The following is a 23,488-nucleotide window of genomic DNA, read 5'->3' as shown; positions in this document are numbered from 1 at the left end:
TTAAAATTGAATGAGGTTGAAAATGAAAGCCAACGTTTTTGAGTCATGTCTTTCGATTTCGCTCAATTTTTTTACAATATAAACCCACTCAGTAAGTAAGAACCCCGCAATTAGTTTGGTCTCAGCCCCCTCAGGGGGGTGGGGGCTTCCATTATTTTCACATTGTCTCGAGGTACTCAACTTCAATAGCCCATTTCTCCAAAACTATGATACTTTGATCAAAACTGGTTTTCACAGTTCGAAAGGGCATTGCATTTAGAACTTTTTAAGCATTTTGAAATTTTCAAAAATTGGAAGTTCAAATTTCAAAATGGCGCTGCAAGTGGGAGCTACCGTTTAAAATGTTGAAAAAATTTCCATAGATGTTCCTTTTGATGCTTTTTTGAAATATTCGAGTTTCGAGATGGGATCTCTTAATAGAGGGGGAGCACCCCACCGCCATTTTTGCGCGAAACTTTCGAAAGGAAATCTGGGCCATGTTATGTATCGAATTCTGTGTTTTTGGTGACGTTGAACACGAATATGACGTCAGATTTTCGATTGGACCCGTCCACGGCCCCCAGTACCATTCCAAAGGGGGTGACCATGGCCCCAAAAAAATGGTTACATTCGTGTGACACATGAAATAGTATGTTTTCAATATCGCTGAACACGAATATAGTCACAGTTTTTTAAATCGACTTCACCCATGCCCCCCTCCCCGAACCTCCCCCAATAGGTAAAAGTCCAAAAAAATTGTTGGGGCCGTGGATGAAGCCCAATCAAAAATCTGACATCATGTTTGTGTTCAGCGTTACCAAAAATATACTATTCCATGTGTTGCACGAACAAAACACTTTTTTGAACTTTTACCCCCTTTGGGGAGGTGTTGGGGGCCATGGATGAGGTCCTATCAAAAATCTGATGTCATATTCGTGTTCAACGTCACCAAAAACATAGAATTCGATATATCACATGCCCCAGATTTTCTTTCGAAAGTTTCGCCCAAAAGTGGGGGTGGGGGTGCTCCCCCTCCATTAAGAGATCCCATCTCGAAACTTGAATATTTCGAAAAAGCATCAAAAGGTACATCTATGGAAATTTTTTCAAAATTTTAAACGGTAGCTCCCACTTACAGCGCTATTTTGAAATTTGAACTTTTAATTTGAAAGTTCAGCTTTCAACTTTTGAAAATTTCAAAATGCTTAAAAAGTTCTAAATGCAATGCCCTTTCGAACTGTGAAACCAGTTTTGATCAAAGTATCATAGTTTTGGAGAAATGGGCTGTTGAAGTTGAGTACCTCGAGACAATAATGGAAGCCCCTCCACCCACCCCCCTGAGGGGGCTGGGATCAAACTAATTGCGGAGTTCTTACTTACTGGGTGGGTATATATTGTAAAAAAAATGTGAGCAAAATCGAAAGAGATGACTTTCAAAATCGCTTTTTTTTTATTGAGTTGACATTTGAAAATTTGAGCTTATAATTGCTCCTTCAGTTTTAAAGATAGACTGTTTTATTGTAAATTGATTTTTTCATTTTTTTTTTCAAAAATTATATTGAAATTGATACTAAAAATTTCAATTTCGAAATAAGCAACTTATATTTTTAGCAATGAAGAAAATAATTAAGAAATGAAATCAGCAGACGACCAGACTCGACCAAAAAAAAAACAGCAAATTCTCTATGCAACACTCATTTTTAGAACGACAAATACTCGTACATTACGATACATCAAACCAAATTAGGATATTTTGTGCATAGGTATTTTTATCTATAGAAAAAACGTGAGTTAGAGGCGGATAGTGGATAGATTTATAACCTTATGGTGACGATGATTCCAAATAACGTGGGGTACCATACCATATAGTCGCGTCCATTCCACATCGAATGTGACTCATCGCTATTCCAGTACCCACAAACTACCGAAAAATAAGTACGGCGCAATTGTAACCAAGTAATTACTCGAACGAATTGCTATAAAAAAAATTTTCACTGGTATATGTAGTTGGACAATTGTATGTAACAGAGTACCTACATCGGTAATTGATGGTCGGATGAGGATGAAGGAAATCGTATATAGGAACGAGTTACCATTAAAATGCGTAATTATCTTCTCGAGTGCTCGTATATGTATATCTGTGTACTTGGATCATGGTGAGGGTTGGGAGTTGGAAATTACGTGGTTTTTTGCGTAAAAATTAACTTCGTGTTTTGGGTAAATTATAATGCGAGGTGGTAGTACTTGAAATCAGAGAACAATGGAGATTGAATTACGAATACCTGCCTAATAATCGCGTTCACCTGAACAGTGTTGGGTTTATGAGGTACTTTTATGTACCTACCTACTTCATGTATTGTACTTTGTAGGTATTACTTGAGGTGTCATCCGAAAACGTACAGTATTATAAAAATGCGAATTATATTTGCACTGCATGATGACGCATAGAAGGGAAGGGGGGAGCTCCTCATCGTGATACAAAATACGAAAAATATCGTTAAATTGGCGTGACGATGAATAAAAAAAACCACATCTGAAAAAATATGATATGTATAGCGAATAATGTGTACGTCTTGTAACTTCTTACATCTTGCGTAGATCTAATCTAGGTCTCAAAAATTACATAGATACTTACATTTACTTTGCTGAATTATATACTAATGTAAAAAATATATTCGTTACAGGTTCCCAAAATGGTACTAAAAGTAGACGTCATCGAAGCTAAAGAGTTAACTCCCAAGGATGCTAATGGTACTCGTAATTGTTCTCAACCAAACGTAACAAATTTCACCGAAGGACATCGATTTCATCTCGCATTTAATTTCAGGTCTAAGTGATCCTTATTGCACGTTGTGGATTTCATCGTCTCAAACCAATCGTTTTACAACATCTGTGAAAAAAGAAACCTTGCAGCCAGTCTGGGAGGAAAATTTTAAATTGTAAGTGTGAATTTTTTTCTCTATACTAAACGTTTGTATTGCTCCAAACACGTGTTTGTATACGTTCTTAGTAGGTATTGAATTGATTAATTAACGATTTATGGTTCCATGACGTGGTTTTTTTTTCTGTTTAAATACTGAGTGCATATCCATGTAACTATGTTGTAATTTAGGTATTAGTGTTATTTATTTTCTCATCGAGAAACCTTGATGTTAATATTTGTGTTCTTTCTATACAGACCTGTTGCTTCGCCTACTCAGGATGTGCTGCATTTTGAAGTATGGTGAGTATTATCGAAAATATGTTTACCTACTTCAATGTATAGGAATATTCGATTAATGTAGCATTTTAACAATTAAAAAAAAAAAAAAAAAAAAAATGAAAAAAAATGTAAGATAGGTAATGAAACATTAAAACATTTAGTAAGTAGGTACGTAAAATTTATGAATTTTTAATTCACAGGGATTTCGACGCTGCTGAAAGCTTGAAAGAAAAAGTGACTAAAATTTCAGACGTTAAAGGTTTTCGAGGCATTAAAAAATTTGTTAAAGAATTCGCTCAAACTGTTGCAAGTGGAAATCATGACAATGAACTTATTGGATCTGCTCAAATAACATTAAAAGTAAAATAATACAAAGCTACCTACATTATAATTGAATAATCACTCATTCGACGTTTAATATTAAACATATTTTTATTTGTTTGCCGCAGAACATACCAGCCAATGGTCAAATGGCTTGGTTCAAGTTACAAAAACGAGGCAAAGGTGCCGGCAAAGGCATGATCTTGCTGAAAATGATTTTTGGTTCTGAGAAAGACGAAGTCGTAGCTCTCGAAGAGCATCGTTATTTAGTTAAAACTCTTTTACAACATCAAATGAAACAAGAAGGGGTAAGAAGACACTTTAAATACGCTGCTTACGTCAGCATTTTTGGGTTGCTTTTGATGAAAATATATAATTAAGAACGATTATTTGTTTCAATTTAGTTCGAACCGACGACATGGGACGGTGTTTTCTGTCCAGAGGGTGAAATAATTTTAAGACAGCATTTAGCTCAATGTAATTTGGGCCTTACAGACGATCTGATCGCTAAATGGGTCGAGTATGTGAATATTCATCAAAATAAACAGATTAATTTCGGAGTTCTTGCCAATTTGTCGAGTTTGCTCGTGAAATCGATGAAAGATCAGTTGCTTACTGATACTGAGGTAGGTTTTGGGCTTCGATGAATTTTTTTTTTTTTGAGATATGCTAATTATTAATTTTTTATCTTTGCCAATATTAATTATTGAACTTTTAATATTTAGGTTAAACATTTTTGGAACGCGGCTAGAAAAGTTTTACCATCGTGCTATAATAATATAAGAAAAATTCGTAAATCTACTCCAAGTGATAAAGCAGTTTTGGCACAATTAGACGCTATTTTAAGGTAAAAAAATACGATTTTTTCATTTCAAAAAAATATATATTTATATGTACCTATTTAATGTTTAATTATGATAACTAATTGACCGATTTTATTCTAGTATAATTCAAGATCTCACTAGCTGTAGTGTACCGTCGGACTTTAATTTATTCCCACCCGAATCCTATGCATGGGTTGCTACAATAGATAACCTTACCGTAAAATCTGTGTTACACGAGGCTGTGGTCCATGGAGCTTGTGACTGGTATGTTACAATAATTATAAATATTTCAAGATCCACGAATAAAATAAAATAGGTAATATCTAAATTAATCAATACTTTGAAATGTCGTAGGTTTGAATATTTAGTAAATCATAACCGTCCAGAAAGCAATACCGAAGACGCACAATTAAAATACTTGGTGAAAGTAGCCCAACTGATCGGTTTAGATCTTGATGGTGCGAGGAAGTTCCATGAGATGTTATTCAAAGAGTAAGTTTTATTATTTTCTTCCTGATTTGAAAACGAAGCAACTCGAACAGAACGAATGTCGATGAATTTGCCTATTTTGATACCGAAAGGGGCGAATAGTTTAAACGTAGAAATGAACCTCGCTATCTTATCAGTGCATATTTTCTAAAAATAGGTATTTTCAAGCTACGTAATTTATTTTTTCAGGAGACTGAACTTCCCTTATGCAAAAACACTATTCGCAGTTTACCAATCGAACGTAAGTAGCATTTTACATTGCCTATTTTCAACTCTATTAGGTATTAGTACAGTCATTTTGGCACGTTTTTCTGCTACATCGCCGAAATTGAGGGTCGGAGATAAGTGACTGAACTAAAATTTGACCTAGACGGATGAAATTTGAGATGTATCCTATTTTCAACCTGCCAAACCGATTAGAAACGATTTCAAACCATTTTGAGCAGTTCTAGAGACTCCAGCAGATTTTTGAAACTTGAAATTTCCACAAAATTTCATCAAAAGCAGTTGGAAAGCTAAAATTTATTCCGTAAACTAATTTCAACACGCTAGGGAGTCGACTGCAAGTAGATTTCAAGTCGTTTTGGGGCCTCCAGGTACTTTTTGGAAATTCCTGGAGCCTTCAGCAGATATTTCAATGCTCGAAATTTCCATAAAAATTTACCAAACAAAGTTGGAAATCCAAAATTCACTTTGCACTCCAATTTTAATACGCTATCAAGTCGACTGCAAGTTGGTTCAAGTCATTTTGGAGCCTCAGCGACTTTTCGAAAATTCCTAGAGCCTCAAACAGATTTTAGAAACGTAAAATTTCATAAAAAGCAGTTGGAAAGCTAAAATTCACTCTGTAAACTAATTTTAGTACACTATGAAGTCGACTACCGGTAGATTTCAAGTGGTTTTGGAGCATCCAGCGACTTTTTGGAAATTACCGGAGCCTCCAGTAGATTTTCCAATGCTCAAAATTTCCATAAAATTTTACCAAACAGAGACACTTCATTTTTGACATTATTCTGAGGTGGATCGCAGGCAGTTTCAATCCGTTTTGGAGTCTCCAGCAGATTTTTAGAAACTTCTGTTTTTCAAAAAATGTCACAAAATGTGTCCGAATCAACTTTCAGCTTTCCAACTCCATTTGATGAAATTTTGTAGAAATTTCAAGTTTCAAAAATCTACTGGAGGCTCCAAGAATTTTCAAATAGTCGCTAGTGGCTACCAAATGACTCAAACCCACCAGCAGTCGACTTAATAGCGTGTATAAATTGGATTGCAGCGTTAATTTTCGCTTCCCAATCTTATTGAATGAAATGTTGTGGGATTTTCAAGTTTCAAAAATGTGCTGGAGGCTCCAGAATTGCTCAAAATGGTTTGAAATCGTTTCCAATCGATTTGGCAGGTCGGAAATAGCGTATATCCAAATTTTCAGATTTCTAGTTCAATTTGGTAAAATTTTGATTTTTTTTTTCTTATTTTTGGCCTAAATTTGATTTTTAAAAATTCGCCAAAATCGAAAAATATATTTTAACTGAACTGGTCTTGCTTATAGGAAATTGGACGTTGAATAATTTTAGTTCAATCACTTTTTTCCCTTCGACCACCCTTCATTTCGGCGATATAGCCGAAAAACGTATAGATTGACAAAGGTTAATGACCTCTTGCGGGGGGTGGCCGACAAGTTGCAGTGTGCAACATAGGTCAAAATATTTTCGGGTTTACCGTGAATCGAGTTCACATTTTAAATGGTCGATTTTCATTTTTAAAAACAATTTTCATAAAATCAACAACTTTACCCCCTCCTTAGTAAGGTTGGAATTGGAATCGCCATTTTGGGAAAAGCTGAACTAGTCATGCTGGTAGTAAATTTAGCGTAGAACAATTTTTGTTTGAACATTTTCCCTCTCGGACCCTTCATGTCGGTAATACAGCCGAAAAACCTGTATCGGCAAAGGTTAATGACCTCTTGCGGGGTGCAACTTTTGATGGGTTGTTTTATAGACCAATCTGAACAAATAATGTGAAATTCAGCTTTCCCCTAATTTTGCCAAGGTTCGATTAAAAATTTTGCGAAAATGACTGTACCTATGTCCTATACTATAGTAGGTATATAATCTTTATCTCATACTTATTTAATCTAATTCTTTTCATTTTTTTTTTTTTTTTTTTTTTTTTTAACTCAGGTTGCCGAACTAGTCGAAGGAATCGTAACTGATATGTGCATGATGATGAAACCTTTGGATTTCGAAAAACGTAACGACAAAGATGCTAATAACGATCCTCTCTCGATGGGCACCACCATGTTCGAGTTGTTCTTGGCACTCCAGGCAATCGAAAGAACTGGAGCTACTCTTTTCGATAATGACGATGTTTTTGAAACGTTCCCGTTACGTAAATTTTACTCGTGGTTCTTCCCTGGGGTTGTCAGGTGGTTGGATATAGCTGCGTTTAAGGCTTTACAAAGGATAGATAAAGCAGTTGAATTGGATGATTTCATGCCGGTTGATTCGACTGTTCAATACAGTAGCTCTGCGATCGATACGATGGGTATATTTCAACAAGTAAGTTTGATTTTCTAGTGAACCAGATAATTACGAACTCCGAATGAAATGTACTTATATAAGAAAACGTTTAATAAATGAAACTGTATTTTTAGGTTAAAACATTTTGGGAACAGTTGGCATGGCCTGATATTGAAGGCTCTTACACATTTATGGCGAAAATTATCGACGTAAGAATTTTTTTTTCTCTTAAACTGCTCTGAAGAAATGATTAGGTAATATCTACGATAAACTAACGAATATTATTGTGATTTAGGATATTTGCAAATCATCGATTCATTATGCAGATCGAGTGGCTGCCAAAGTAGATGGTATGGGAGAAACTCAAACTGCTTATGAGAAAAAATTTGAAGTCACATCTGAGGTAGGACCCGCTCTATTTCGTACCTATCACCGAAATCACTTTAAAATAAAAATTGTTCTTATCAGATTTCCTAATCATCGATTTTTTTCTCCCTCAGTGGTGTGTAGCCATTAATAATATAGACTATATACATCACAGTATTCATCCGTTCGTCAAAGGATTAGGTTTGGATAAACTTCTAAATTCGTTATCAGATTTCAAAAGTACAGCGTCAGCAGAACACTGTCGCCAGACCTTAGAACTAGTGATGTCCAACGCTGTGGAAAATGTTGGTCATAAAATATCCGAATTATCGGAAACGTTGACTACAAAGGTAACAATACGATCTCATCTTTTCGTCGTATTATAAATTTAAGAATTCGTTGAGCTGATTTTGTAATTTCCATTTAGATGGAACCATCAATGACGAGATTCCTTCAAGAGGGAGCTGAATTATTACATCAACAAACCAACGTTATTGATCGTTTGATGTCGTATTTGGACGAGAATTTAACAACGTTGAATTCTAAACTGAACGCCGATAATTTTAATCGTTTTTTGGACGTTATTTGGGAAAGAATCTCGAATGTTTTATTCGCTATGGTGCAAAATGGTATCGATGTAAGTGAGCTTTAGTTACCTATAAAAACAATCTCTTTGAACCATTGATAATAAAATTATGAATATTATTTTCCATAACAGAAAAGACGACCGCCTTCGTACTTCCATAATTTACAAGAAACGCTTCACATTTTGATCGGATTTTTCAAAATCGACGAGAAAAACAATCAAGAAGAAGAGAATAAAAAATTGAACGATATCTTGGGCAAAGTTGAACGAATTTTGACTATTTATGGTATGGAGACGCCAGAGCTGATACATCAATATTATATGGAACGATTAGACGAACAAACGAAATTAGAAAAGTCGGAAGATGGTATGATGACGGTGCAATTACAACTCGATCAAGATAAATTAATCGTCGATGTTCTGAATGCTTCCAATCTTCGTTCAATGGATTCGAACGGTGAGTTGGAGACAGTTTTTTCATCTGATTGATTTTTTTAAAATGAATTTTACAAACCGTGCTAATTTTTACAGGTTCGAGTGATCCATTCGTCAGCATTCGACTGATACCTAAACATAAATTCCCTACTCATAAATATAAGACCAAAGTTCATAAGAAAACTTTATTCCCCTTGTTTGAAGAAAAATTCACCATGTAAGTAGAAGATTACCTATCTCCTTACTCCTTTTATCATCTTTGAACTCGGCTAAATACCTATATCTACATACCTATACTTAATATTTACCTTTTTATCCTTTCTTCCAGAACACTTGCAAATGACCAAGCTAAAATTAAAGATGCACTAGTAATGTTTGTGATGAAAGATCAAGATTTATTCGGCGCCACTAACGATTACATGGCTGAAGCATTCGTACCTTTGAACGATGTCGATAAAGTAGAACCGAATAAATATCCAAAAATGAGAAACTTGAAGCTAAATCGTCCCAAAAACACTGGTAAACTTTACGCTTTGAAATTTTATGCTACATATTCATGTCATCAAATTTATCGAAACGATTATGATTTTTCATTTACCTACCGATGTTACAGAGAGTGATATTTTGAAAGCGTTGGATTACCGAAGCGGCGATAAATTAGCCAGAGATTTTGTGAAGAAACAAAAAAGCAGGATGGAAGTTCCTCATTGATTAAAATAATGACTCTGAATAATTTTTTTTTAACGATTACTCTTTTTTTTCTCTGTTAATGTATGTAAGCTAAGTATTTTTTATCGTACTGAATTTTAAATTTTGTGAATTTTGTTACTTTGTGGCATTTTTAAATAAGATATAGTCCTATATGTTTTTCATTTATATTACTATAAGATGTTAGCCATGCACATGATTTGTGTGTTTACCTAACTGTGTTTTTATTATTATTATATATTTTAAGAAACAGACGAATAAATTCTTTGCTCGTAATTCCGTGGTTGAAATGTGTACTTATGTAGTCTATGTTTTATTGTAAATATTTTTTGATCGAAAACCAGATCGAGAAATTTCGCAGTCATTTATCATCTTCTGAATGAAATTAAGTAAATGATCTTATCAATGACAATTTTTGAAAAAATAAAAATTTTAAACGAAATTCTGTGTTGCAATTCATTGCGAGGAATGTTTTACCTATCTTAAAACATCTCATTCGCACATCACGGATCATAAGATCACGAACTGGTAGTACGTCTAACGCCGAGATGCTCATGTGTTAGTTAAATTGCATACACGGTTCGCCGTAAATACGATACAATTGCATCTGACTTCGTAAACAGGATTTCTGTTTTTACTCTAATCCTTCTCGACGACTCGACGCACTCTCGACATGTTTATTTTTTAAAAGATGAGACTTTTTTTTTTGAGTCGAACGTATTTAAGTCAAAATGTCTTGAATTATTTAAAATATTCATTTTCAAATTTTTCAGAATGTTCATTCGCTTCTCCAATTTTTTTTCTAAATTTTGGACTAGGATTGTGACCGGTTCATTAGTACAGTCATTTTAGCAAAATTTTTTGTCGAACCTCGGAAAAATTAGGGGAAAGCTGAATTTCACATTATTTGTTCAGATTGGTCTCTAAAACAACCCGCAAGAGGCCATTAACCTTTGACGATTCAGGTTTTTCGGCTCTATCGCCGACATGAAGGGTGGTCGGAGGGGAAAAATTGATTGAACTAAAATTATTCTACGTCAAATTTCCTATAAGCATGACCAGTTCAGTTAAAATATATTTTTCGATTTTTGGTGAATTTTTGAAAATCAAATTTAGGCCAAAAATGAGAAAAAAAATCAAAATTTTACCAAATTGAACTAGACAGCTGAAAATTGGAATATACGCTATTTTCGACCTGCCAAATCGATTGGAACCGATTTCAAACCATTTTGAGCAATTCTGGAGCCTCCAGCCCATTTTTTAAACTTGAAAATCCCACAAAATTTCATTCAATAAGGTTGGGAAGCGGAAATTAACGCTGCAATCCAATTTATACACGCTATTAAGTCGACTGCTGGTGGATTTGAGTCATTTGGTGGCCACCAGCGACTTTTTGAAAATTCTTGGAGCCTCCAGTAAATTTTTGAAATTTGCAATTTCTACAAAATTTCATCAGATGGAGTTGGAAAGTTGAAAGTTGATTCGGACACATTTTGTGACATTTTTTGAAAAACAGAAGTTTCTAAAAATCTGCTGGAGGCTCCAAAACGGATTGAAAGTGCCTGCGATCCACCTCAGAATAATGTCAAAAATGGGTGTCTCTGTTTGGTAAAATTTTATGGAAATTTTGAGCATTGAAAAATCTACTGGAGGCTCCGGTAATTTCCAAAAAGTCGCTGGATGCTCCAAAACGACTTGAAATCTACCGGTAGTCGACTTCACAGTGTATTGAGATTAGTTTACAGAGTGAATTTTAGCTTTCCAACTGCTTTTTATGAAGTTTTACGTTTCTAAAATCTGTTGGAGGCTCTAGGAATTTTCGAAAAGTCGCCGGAGGCTCCAAAATGACTTGAACCAACGTGCAGTCGACTTGATAGCGTATTAAAACTGGAGTACAGAGTGAATTTTGGATTTCCAACTCTGTTTGGTAAATTTTTATGGAAATTTCGAGCATTGAAATATCTGCTGGAGGCTCCAGTAATTTCCAAAAAGTCACTGGAGGCTCCAAAAAGACTTGAAATCTACTTACAGTCGACTCCCTAGCGTGTTGAAATTGGTTTACGAAATGAATTTTAGCTTTCCAACTGCTGTGGATGAAATCTCGTGGAAATTTCAATTTTCAAAACTCTGCTGGAGGAATCAAAACTGCTCAAAATGGTTTGAAACAGTTTCTAATCGATTCGAGTGGTCGATTTTCATTTTTAAAAACAATTTTCATAAAATTTACAACTTTACCCTCTCTTTAGTAGGGGCGAAATCTCCATTTAGGGAAAAGCTGAACTGGCCATGCTGCTAGTAAATTTAGAGTAGAACAATTTTTGTTTAAACATTTTTTCTCTCGGACCCTTCATGTCGGCGATAGAGCCGAAAAACCTGTATCGGCAAAGGTTAATGACCTCTTGCGGGGTGCAACTTTTTATGGGTTATTTTAGAGACAAATCTGAACGAATAATGTGAAATTCAGCTTTCCCCTAATTTTGCCGAGGTTCGACTAAAAATTTTGCTAAAATGACTGTAAGTATGTGATGTACTAATACGAATAATGAATAAAAACTTCCAACTTGAACTTACTATAAAACGATTTATGTCACCGTTTCATTTGACAAAAGCACAAGCACAACTACTTCCGATTTGTAGAATACCTAAGTCAGTCATTTCACACGAAGACGTAAGTAATAATTTCAACAAATATGAAGTTATATTAATTGAAAGGAACAATATGCTTTACTTATACACTAGGTACTAATTACCTACTCCAGAAGAATATTACAACTTAAGATATTATCAATGGAGTAAAATTATATGCTTGCATAATTATGTGCAATTCGTAATTACTGTAAAATGAGGAACTCATTTACTTCAGATTGGACTCTGAGAAAGTGAGAAATACATCACTCTTATTTAAACACTTCTTTGATTACCTATGTATTCATATTTTATTTTCCATAAGTTCAAAAAAAAAAAAAATGAAAGGTCCAACGAAGGAAAGTTACAATTAAATTATGGTAAAGATGGGTGGAATGTTATCCAAAACCTTATGTAAGTACCTAAATATTATTCAGTAGGTAGCATAAGAAGTGATTTTTATGTACCTATGCAGTGTTTTATATAATATTGTACAACATTTTTCTTATTCTAGAAGATTGTTATTATAACTATGTATTCATATGTGACCCGCTCTGACAAAATCGACCGTTTCGACAAAATTTCAAAAAATGTTTTTTTCTCAAAAATCTGATCTTTCAACCCTTAAAACTCATTTTAAACGTCATTATTTTGGACACTTTTTTTCGTCGAAATGGTCGATTTTGTCAGAGCGGGTCACATATGTTATTTTCCAAAAATGAAAGGCCCAATGAAGAAAATTCAGAAATAAATTATGGTAAAGATGGGTGGAATGTTATCCAAAACCGTAAAATAATGTAAGTACCTAAATATTATTCAGTAGCAAGTAATTTTTATGTAGCCTACCTATGCAGTGTTTTATACTGTACAACACTTTTATTATTCTAGAAAATTGTTACTATAACTACATATACCTAATATATGTTATTAGGTAAGGAACATTTTTATTGGAAATTTTTTTTCATGGGAAAACAATACACCAGTTACTAATATTGGGTGGGTGAACCCTAGAAAAATGGGAAAGGGGGAGGAAAAAATGGACACTGTGACGAAATTTCTTTGTAATAGTGTCCAGAATAGGAATCATTCATACACAAAATCGCTTTTTCAACAGCTTGATCGACTGGAATGCATACATACTAGTTACTACTGAGACCCTTCTAACCATTTCTTCAATTTTTCATTACAATTTCACATTGACTATCTCCTACTTGTATTAAGGCTTTCATTTTTAATTTTTTGTTTTCAGTTTAATTAGGTACTTTTTGCATTTTTGGTTTTCGATTCAATTTTATTTATTTTTTGTTTTGATATTTTTAAATTTTTTCTTTGTTTGTTTTCACTTTATTAGCATGATTTCTTCTTGTTTTCATTTATAATTTTCAATTTTCTGTTTTCAGTTTTATTTTTGCATTTTAGTTTTCAGATTTAATTTTGGTTGTTTTTTTTTCATTTTGATGTCGTTATTGTCGTTCAATTTTCTTTGCTGATTATATTGTTTTCACTTTTAATATCATATTTTTTTATTGTTTTATTCATCAATTTTTTTCATTTCTTGTTTCTCATTCCTCTTTTATACTATAGGGGAATTTAATTTTTTATTGGATTTATTAACTCCCATAATTTTTCTGTTTTAATTTTTTATTGTTTTTTTACTCGTTTTTTCATCCTATACACCCCACATTCATTTTTAATTCTTTCTCAGCAGTCCAACTTGGCAACCAAATCAAACTTTTTTGATATGTTTGCTGATTCCAGCCAATAACTGAGCAACGTACTACTCATAATTTTCGTATCATTGTGATGAGGTTGCTTGTATGTAGCTAGTTGCCAGTTCCATCTATGAAGCACTCATTGGGTATTTATGGAGAGAATTGCTAGTAGTTTGTATTAACCGAGTTAGTTAAATATGTAACAGATTCCCCCCTCCCCCCCCCCCCAAAAACGAAAATAATAGGTACTAATACTCCAAAAGAATATTACAACTTAAAATTATTAATGGAGTAAAATTATATGCTGCATAATTATGTGCAATTCGTAATTACTGTAAAATAGGGGAGTGATTTACTTCAGATTGGGCTCTGAGAAAGTGAGAAGAGAAATACATAACTTTTATTTAAACACTCCTTTGATTGAAACAATATGTATTTGTATTTTTTTGAGAGGGGGACTGGGTTTACTAGGATGGGTAGGGGTATGGGGAGGGATGAGAAAAATTATCGATATATGTATGGCTCTTTCAAAAAGTGATTTTATTCTGAACACATTTTGTTGCGTTAAATTTTACTCTATTTCTAAAACGTTTTGTAAAATCGCAAAATAAGAATTTTAACGATTTTTTTTTGTGAGAAATGGTTCGAATTTGATGGAAAAGGAGAGCCTGAAATGAAAATTTTCTACGAACCGAAATTGTAGATTGGAAAATTTTTTTCATGGGAAGACAATACACCAGTTACTTATATTGGGTGGATGCATCCTAGGAAAATGGGGATGGGGAGGAAAAATGGACTCTGTGACGAAATTTCCTTGTACCTAGTAGTGCCTATAGAATGAGAATCATTCATAAAATCGCTTTTAAAAGCTTGATCAATTGGAATAATGTACTACTGAGACCCTTTTATTAGTCTGGGCCACATAAGAAGACCACCGTTTTAACTGCTAAGTTTCTGTTTTGCGACCAAGTACATGGTATTTGTATTTATTCATCCTTCCATAAACAGAACACTGGAGGTGCGTCACCACTAATTCCAGTGTTCGTATACTATAAAAAAGAAGAATAAACGCCTCATTTGAGCATTATTTTTGTGTTTATAAATATAGGTACCTATCATATAAGTAATTATGATCAAACTAATCACTCCACTAGATTTTTCACGTCAAAACCTCCCATTTTTTAGACCCCTGCAAGGTCCAATAGTGAATTTGGGCTCAAAATTGGTTGAAAATTGAAATGAAATTCCCGAAGGCCGAAACCGAAACGGATTCAACCCAGAACCAAAACCCGAAACCGAAATAAAAATTTGAAGAACTAATCCCGAAACGAATTCAATCCCGAAATGAATTCAATCCTAAACTGAAAAATTTTCAATCCCAAAACCGAAATCCTATCCCGAAATCGTTTGGGTCCCACAGCTCTCTGATGTTAATGAATGTTTGGTTGTGATTTGTTACAGATGCCTTCATTTAATATAACAGAAATACTCATAACGCAATTAAATGTACCACCAGAAGGCATTTTCTGGGCATTAATGTAGTAGCAATATTATTCAGTAGCAAGTAATTTTTATGTAGCCTACCTATGCAGTGTTTTATACCGTACAATATTTTTCTTATTTTAGAAAATTGTTATTATCACTATATACTAATGTTATTAAGGAACATTTTTATTGGAAATTCTTTTTCATGGGAAAACAATACACCAGTTACTAATATTGGGATGGTGCACCTCAGAAAAATGGGAAGGGGGGAGGAAAAATGGACACTGTGACGAAATTTCTTTGTAATAGTGTCCAGAATGGGAATCATTCATACACAAAATCGCTTTCAACAGCTTGATCGACTGGAATGTACTACTGTGAGACCCTTCTAACCATTTCTTCAGTTTTTCATTACCTACATTTTCACATGTACTATCTCCTATCAAGGCTTCCATTTTTCATTTTTTCATTTTTTGTTTTCAGTTTACTTTTTGCATTTTTGGTTTTCGATTCAATTTTATTTATTTTTTGTTTTGATATCTTTAAATTTTCTTTGTTTGTTTTCACTTTATTATCATGATTTCTTCTTGTTTTCATTTATAATTTTCAATTTTCTGTTTTCAGTTTTATTTTTGCATTTTAGTTTTCAGATTTAATTTTAGTTGGTTTTTTTTTTCATTTTGATGTCTCTCAATTTCCTTTGCTAATTATTGTTTTCATATTTAATATCATATTTTTTTATTGTTTTATTCATCAATTTTTTTCATTTCTTGTTTTTCATTCCTCTTTCATACTCTAGGGGAATTTCATTTTTTGTTGGATTTATTAGGTAATTCCCATAATTTTTCTGTTTTTTTTTTTTTTTTTTTTTTTTGCTAATTTTTTCATACATACACCCTACATTCATTGCAAACTGTTTTGTTATTTTTCAAATAAAAACTGTATTCATTTTTTTTAAAAATTTAAATTCTGGAATTGCGAAAGTAAAAATTCTACCTCCCAAGCAACTCTTCGTTTCAATTTCAATATTTCTAAAGATTCAGACAACAAACTCAATTAAAAATAATAGTAAGTAATTAATTTAATTTTTAATTTTATTTAACACGTAATTGTAGACATGGCGGCTGCCGCCCGACTAGACTTCCAAGGCCCCAATTATAGACTTGGCGGCTAGGTAGCCGTCTATAAGTATAGTGTGTAAATGGTTTTTAAAAAAATCCCGGGTATGGTCACAAAATCTAATCTATTATTTTACCTACGTACTTATACAGAGTAGGAGTGGCAGATAGATAGTTAGATACCCATGGAACACTCATTTACAATATTTACATGTGAAAAATTTGCAAGTTTTCACGCATGCGCGCTGACGGGACCCTGAAGGGAAAACCGCCCAGCACACAAAAGGCGAATACAAAAACTGTCAAAAAATTCAATTTTTCACAAAAATAATATAAAGTATTTACTTATTCATTTTTCAAAATTCAAATACGAACCTCCTCTTCCAGTATTGAAAAAAAAGTAGGTACGAAAAATTGTATGTACATAATAAGTAATGTGAAGTTACCTATTGATTCCTACCAATTTCGGGCCTTCAAGTTTCAGAATCGATCTAAGCGGCACGCTCGTGCCCCCCCCCCCGCCCTCCCGTTCCGAGATTTCCATGGAAATCCACGGAAAAGGCCGAGAATGTCCGATATACGGCCGAGCGTGCACTGCTTATTATTCTGTAATGATTTAGAAATTTATTTTAAAAATTATGTATCTCGTAAACGGTACATTTTTAATACAAAATGAAATAGTACCTAGGCTTATTTTTACTAGCTCTATCTAGGTACACCAAAACCAATACTGTATGTTGAATAGTTTTTAAGATACGAAAATACATTTTGCATTTACCCTAAATTTATAGCAGAATTTTTTGTAAGCTGTTTTATGGCAAAACTACTGAACGGATTTTGATGAAATTTTGAATACTGTTATGAATCGTCTTAATCAAGACATTGTCGTCGAGAAAATTTTAAAATTCTCAATTTTCACTCTTTTTCCTCGTTTTTGACCCCCTAAAAATGTTTAAAATTTCCCGAAAATAACAAAAGGCACTAGTCCTATGTTCAAGGTACCTATATTTAAAATTTCAGCTCTCTACAACTTATAGTTTTCCCTGTAGCCTTGTCTAAAGAATATATTTTGTATGAAATCAGTGTTGATTTATTTGCAATCAAAATATCTCTATATCATTTGCGGAATCTACCCCCTTGCTAGGCATTTAATTAAAAATAGAGACCAATAGTTTGACAAAAATGAAATATTTTATATAATTTAAATGAGAAATGTATATGTAGTCCAGTAACTTTAGCAAAAAAATAGGGGCTATAGTGAATCTCTAGGCGGCAAGCTGATTTTTGGTATACTGGTCCATTTTGATGTCCTGAAAACGAATCCGAGGAGTCCCCAACTGTCCGAGGTGAGCTTTCCCCCAAATTGTGGATCTGAGCCCCCCAAAATAGGTTTTTGGCCAATATATCGAAAAATATCGACTCTAGCGCAAAAATGATTGAAGAATGCTGTTCTACGTTAAATTTCCGATCTATTGATATATCAACTGTCTTTCTCCCCCCAAGGGGGGTGGAACTACAACCATTCAAAAAAGGGGGTTTCCTGAAAAATACATAAAGGATATAGGCGCCTGAGGGGGGTGAAATGGTCCCCGAAAGCGTTCGAGTTGATATCAGCATGGAAGGTGGGTCCCATCGAGAAACTTCCGCGTGAAAAATTTCAGATCGGCACCACCTCCCCTTTTTGGGGAACCCCCCTTTTCTGTAATTTCAATACCAATTTTCTCAGCCCCATTTCAACCGATTTTGAAAATTTTTCAGTATGTTATGTATATTCATAGTAGGTATCCCCACAAAAATTTTCAACCTCCTCCTCTCATATTTACTCCTCAAAATAGCGTTTTTCAACTTATTTCAAATAGTATAAATTGAGGGGGCTATGTGCTGTGGAGAGGGCTAGATGAGTGTAGCAAAAAATCTGACGTCATGTTTGTGCTCAGCGGTATCGAATCATAAGAAAACGACACCCTACTCATTAATACTTAGTCATTTTCCCCGAAATTTCCATTTTACCCCCAACCCTCCCCAAGGCACATTTTCACACCATTTTGAGGGGTAAATATGAGGGGAGGGGGTTGAAAATTTTTGTGGGGATACCTACTATGAATATACATAACATACTGAAAAATTTTCAAAATCGGTTGAAATGGGACTGAGAAAATTGGTATTGAAATTACAGAAAAGGGGGGTTCCCCAAAAAGGGGAGGTGGTGCCGATCTGAAATTTTTCACGCGGAAGTTTCTCGATGGGACCCACCTTCCATGCTGATATCAACTCGAACGCTTTCGGGGACCATTTCACCCCCCTCAGGCGCCTATATCCTTTATGTATTTTTCAGGAAACCCCCCTTTTTTGAATGGTTGTAGTTCCACCCCCCTTGGGGGGAGAAAGACAGTTGATATATCAATAGATCGAAAATTTAACGTAGAACAACATTCTTCAATCATTTTTGCGCTAGAGTCGATATTTTTCGATATATTGGCCAAAAACCTATTTTGGGGGGCTAAGATCCACAATTTGGGGGAAAGCTCACCTCGGACAGTTGGGGACTCCTCGGATTCGTTTTCAGGACATCAAAATGGACCAGTATACCAAAAATCAGCTTGCCACCTAGAGATTCACTATTCAATGCTAAAGTTACTGGACTAATGATTGAAAATGGTAATGCTTCAAGAAATTTGCAGTAATATTCTCTTGTCCAAAAAAAAAGGGGCGGACAAAACCACAAATTTCTTAAATTGTAATTCATAATGAAAGGGAAATGATTTATTATGATGAGTAAAAAAAATTTAGAAAAAGGTTTTGTCCGCCCTTTTTTTTTGACAAGAGAATATTACTGCAAATTTCTTGAAGCATTACCATTTTCAATCATATACATTTCTCATTTAAATTATATAAAATATTTCATTTTTGTCAAACTTAATTTTCAAAATCATGGTTTCCTACTCAAATTGTTGAGTAATGTTTTGAATGGCGGGGATTTACTCTATCTATATCATTAAATTTTGTTACTTTAATTATCATTATTTTTTTCAATAATTTTTCATTTCTTACCTCCATTAACAGTTATGGACCATTTTTACAATTGTTTTTTAACCAAACCACATTGTCAAAATGTACATTCATACTTAAATTATTGAGTAATGTATTGAATGGCGGGGATATATTCTATTTATATACATAAATTTTGATACCTACTGTTGTTATTATCAATTTTATTTAAAATAATTTCTCAATTCCAGCCTCTATTTTCATAATTGCTATAACTTTCCTTAGAGGGAGGGCAGGGGGGTTAGAATTCTTTCTCAAATATTTTTTTGCTTAAATTTTCTGGGCATACCATTTTCAGCTTCAAAGATCCCTCCCTCAGTCTTGAATTTTCGAACATCTTCTGAAATGCGCGAATGATCAATTTTATTTGAAATGAAAAAAAAAAAACTTGAGAGAACATTTTTTCAAGTAGGTATAATGACTAAATCCAAAACTTGAGAAAAACTGGACGTTGTATGTAAAATCACTCAAATTCCATAAGGAAATGAGAGGGAGGATAGCATGGTAAAGATAGGATAGGATTGATGTATTTTAATAAAGACAAAGAGTATTGGATTCATAAATCATAAGAAATTTGAATATTGCTATAATTAATAACCTCACCGTCTTCATCATTGTAAGTATGAAGTACAGTATGCTATATAAAATAATTGGTTGACTTCAAGTAGATATTGATATTATGTTACTAATCAGAACAAATATCTTCAAAAACGGATGCAAAATTTTTCAAAATTGAGCACCCTGTTTCCCTGATTTGGTCATTTTGTAATGAATTAAGTTTGGCCAACTAGGGAACTCTAAAGAATACAGTCATATGGTGAACAAATTTCTATATTCTTATTTTAATTTAAAATTATTCAATTCTGATATTATTAATTAATTTTTATTTTTCCTTGGAAGATTATCAAAAAATCAAAATGGTTTGTTTTTAGAAATAACCACTGTTTTAAATGACGCCGCCAGAATGTTTCTGATTTAAACGCCGTATACATACGTATACAGCGAGTGCTTTAAAAATTAAGTCATTATAAATTATTATTTTTTAACCCATTTACATTTACAAAGCACGCTTGGAGCTTCTGAACTCGCGAAATTTTCTTTGAAAATGAATTTCAGTTCCTTATTTTAAGCTCCCAATTCGCTGAAAAATTGCACTTTTTATCGTATTGCGAAACAAATAGGTATCTGAAAACTGTGTTCTTGTTTCATTTCGTATTATCTGGGTATATTTTTACTTTTATTTATTAAGAACTTGACACGAAAATGCCCCAGTTCATTTTAAGCATAAATTTGAAATTTTATAGAATCTTCGGAACGTGAACGCAAAAGCCTTTTACGGAACAATGAAAAATTTTTACCAAATAGATCACGTAACTGCAGCTCACAACAGAATAGAAATGGATATTAGCATTGTACCTGTGTAAGTATGAAGTGCTTATAGTATGTATGATATATAAAATAATTGGTTGACCTCAAGTAGGTATTATACTACTAATAATCAGAACAAATATCTTCAAAAACGGATGCAAAATTTTTCAAAATTGAGCACCTGCACCCCCTTTCCCTGACTTGGTCATTTTGTAATGACTTTTAAGTTTGACCTGCCAGGGAACTCTGAAGAATATAATGGTGAACAAAGTTCTATATTCTTATTATAATTTAAAATAATTATTCAATTCTAATTACCAATTACATAATTAATTTTTTTTGAAAGATTTCTAAAAAATCAAAATGGTTTGTTTTTAGAAATAATGTTTTAAATGACGCCTCCAGAATGTTTCCAATTTAAACGTCGAATGTAAATGAGAGTGCTTTAAAAATTAAGTCATTATAAATTATCATTTTTTAACCCATTTAAATTTACAAAGCACGCTTGGAGCTTCTGAACTCGCGAAATTTTCTTTGAAAATGAATTTCAGTTCCTTTTAAGTTCCCAATTCGCTAAAAAATTGTACTTTTCATCGCATTGTGAAACAATTATGTAGTATCTGAAAACTGTGTTCTTGTTTGATTTTGTATTATCTGAGTATATTTTTATTATTGAGAGCATAATACGAAAATGACACAGTTCATTTTAAGCATAAATTAAAAATTTTATAGAATCTTCGGGACGTGAACTGACGTGAATGCAAAAGCCCTTCACGGAACAGTAAAAAAATTCTACAATAGATCACGTAGCAAAAATTGTAACTGCTCGCAAGAGAATAGAAATGGAAATTCGCCTTCTTGCTGTGTTAGGTATAAGTACTCGTTTAAATTTACATTATTACATACTGTCAAGGAGGGGCTATAGGCCTACTGAATTCAAGGGTATACTCGAGCTCTTGATCTTCACGAAAGGCTCGAATTAACAATCGTCGACACGCCCAATAAATTATTCAATTTTCACTCACTGTTTTTCAGAAACAGAGTAAGAGATCACAAAAGAAACTCGTTCAGCGATCGTAGGCTTAAGAGATCTCGATCGTCTCGCAGAAGTGTGTCCATAACACTTACAATAAACAATATTTATTAAATTAATCTCGAGCTAATTTGTGACTATTTACTTATATAATGTCAAGATCGGCATCACGACAATAGATCATCTAGGGAGAGAAACACCTCCAGATCTGATGAAAGACGATATAGGCAAAGGGAACATTCGCATGAATCAGAACTGAGGCAAAACGAAGATATGAGCATGATGGCTCTGAAAATGTAAAGAAAAATATTAATTTTGAACTTAGATACTCAAATTCACGAAATTTAACAAGTACCTACCTCTAATTTGAACATTTTTTCTTTTAGCCGGAAAATAACGAAGATACCCTTACGCCAAATGGAGCTATTGTTACTTATGTAGTTAGACCTCCAATCCCAATGTATAGGCCTATGTTTTTTCCTCGGGCTCGGATACCAATCCATTTCCTCCACCTGCAATATATTTTGCGAGTTAGTGAAAATAATGCACATTTTTTGTTACATAGAGCTCAAATCAAGCTAATTATTCACAATTATCATTATTTTAGAGGGCCTACTCTACCGCCATGATGGCCACCATAGGCCTATAGAAGATATTTCTAATACTAAAGCATGGCAGCTGATCTCATTGAAATCAGTTTCCTCAATATGTTTGCAATTATTTGCATTAATATGAATAGATTTATTTATGCCTATCACCAAATTACCTACCTGCTGATTTTATATTTTAAAAGAATGTTAATATTGTCGAAATTGAAGTACTTATATTAGTTAAAACCACATACAGTACGTATGATTTGAAACTAACAATGACCACAGTTGAACGCGAACATTTCATAAGTAATAAATTGTAAAATTTTTCCAAAAATCGTTGTGAATAATTTCTATTTTAATTATGTTTTAATATTTTAATTAATGTGTTTGAAGGTTAAAACTCGTGAGATTTAAAACAAAACAAACGTAATGGTATTTTCACAGTATTGTTCTTTGAACAACTTCAAATTCGCTTTCATTGTGCTTCTAAACTGATCGGATTGAAAAATAATCATTAAAATACTAATTTTAAATTAAATCTCGAGTAGTAAAACAAACGAAATAATTTCAATGAAGTGTACAATTTATGCAGATTTCACTTCTTTCCTTGCATGCAGGATTGTAAGGATTTATTTTACTTTTAAAAACGTGTGCACCACTGCCACTTACTTTGTAAGTAATTTTTAAAAATATTTGAAATTATGTTTTTCATCGTGGTTGAACCTTTGTATTGTATGAAACTTTATGATGAAAGTAACCATCGAATTCGAATGATTATATTCCGCTTCCGGTAAACGTATTCACTGCATAAAAATGCGTGCACCACTTTTATTTAATTATTAATTTTGAAATTATGTTTTTCAATTTTCATTGTATTGTGGTAGAACTTTTGGGATCATTATTTTGAAAAAAAAATACAACATACCGAACATACGAATACGATTAGTTTAGTTCAATTATTTTTGGTAGATAAATAAGGAGACTCGTGTCGTTGAAATTCTTCCATCTCTTCACCTCCTGAAAAATTCAACGTACTTTAAATTCGACCAATCAGAGTTTTCATCTCCTGGCAACTAACCA

The 23,488-nt window shown here is 33.4% G+C and overlaps 1 protein-coding gene and 1 long non-coding RNA gene across 5 annotated transcripts in view; one reads left to right on the top strand and one right to left on the bottom strand.

Moving 5' to 3' along the window:
• The window catches only part of LOC135845737 (protein unc-13 homolog 4B-like), a 39,341-nt gene extending 29,639 nt beyond the window's left edge, over positions 1 to 9,702 (top strand). For all 4 annotated transcript variants that reach the window (XM_065364535.1, XM_065364536.1, XM_065364539.1 and 1 more), the window contains 19 exons: positions 2,664 to 2,730; positions 2,807 to 2,918; positions 3,158 to 3,202; positions 3,382 to 3,541; positions 3,631 to 3,810; positions 3,907 to 4,128; positions 4,228 to 4,349; positions 4,447 to 4,590; positions 4,681 to 4,818; positions 5,005 to 5,056; positions 6,993 to 7,370; positions 7,466 to 7,540; positions 7,627 to 7,734; positions 7,832 to 8,047; positions 8,125 to 8,334; positions 8,416 to 8,740; positions 8,815 to 8,935; positions 9,047 to 9,237; positions 9,332 to 9,702. In XM_065364535.1, the coding sequence (XP_065220607.1) occupies positions 2,664 to 2,730; positions 2,807 to 2,918; positions 3,158 to 3,202; positions 3,382 to 3,541; positions 3,631 to 3,810; positions 3,907 to 4,128; positions 4,228 to 4,349; positions 4,447 to 4,590; positions 4,681 to 4,818; positions 5,005 to 5,056; positions 6,993 to 7,370; positions 7,466 to 7,540; positions 7,627 to 7,734; positions 7,832 to 8,047; positions 8,125 to 8,334; positions 8,416 to 8,740; positions 8,815 to 8,935; positions 9,047 to 9,237; positions 9,332 to 9,429 (2,964 nt within the window). In that variant the 3' untranslated portion in view covers positions 9,430 to 9,702. The remainder of the gene's footprint in view (positions 1 to 2,663; positions 2,731 to 2,806; positions 2,919 to 3,157; positions 3,203 to 3,381; positions 3,542 to 3,630; positions 3,811 to 3,906; positions 4,129 to 4,227; positions 4,350 to 4,446; positions 4,591 to 4,680; positions 4,819 to 5,004; positions 5,057 to 6,992; positions 7,371 to 7,465; positions 7,541 to 7,626; positions 7,735 to 7,831; positions 8,048 to 8,124; positions 8,335 to 8,415; positions 8,741 to 8,814; positions 8,936 to 9,046; positions 9,238 to 9,331) is intronic.
• A 2,403-nt stretch (positions 9,703 to 12,105) lies between these two features.
• LOC135843265 (uncharacterized) lies at positions 12,106 to 22,829 on the bottom strand. Its single transcript, XR_010558289.1, has 3 exons — positions 22,586 to 22,829; positions 22,175 to 22,327; positions 12,106 to 22,103 (listed from the first exon to the last, which is right to left on the bottom strand). It is a non-coding gene; the product is annotated as an uncharacterized LOC135843265 (long non-coding RNA).
• Between the last annotated feature and the right edge of the window lie 659 nt (positions 22,830 to 23,488).

Source organism: Planococcus citri, chromosome 4 (genome assembly GCF_950023065.1).
Source record: "Planococcus citri chromosome 4, ihPlaCitr1.1, whole genome shotgun sequence".
In the NCBI taxonomy this organism is placed as follows: Eukaryota; Metazoa; Arthropoda; class Insecta; order Hemiptera; family Pseudococcidae; genus Planococcus; species Planococcus citri.
Note: the sequence above shows the minus strand (reverse complement) of the source record. Positions and strands in the feature narration are given on the sequence as shown.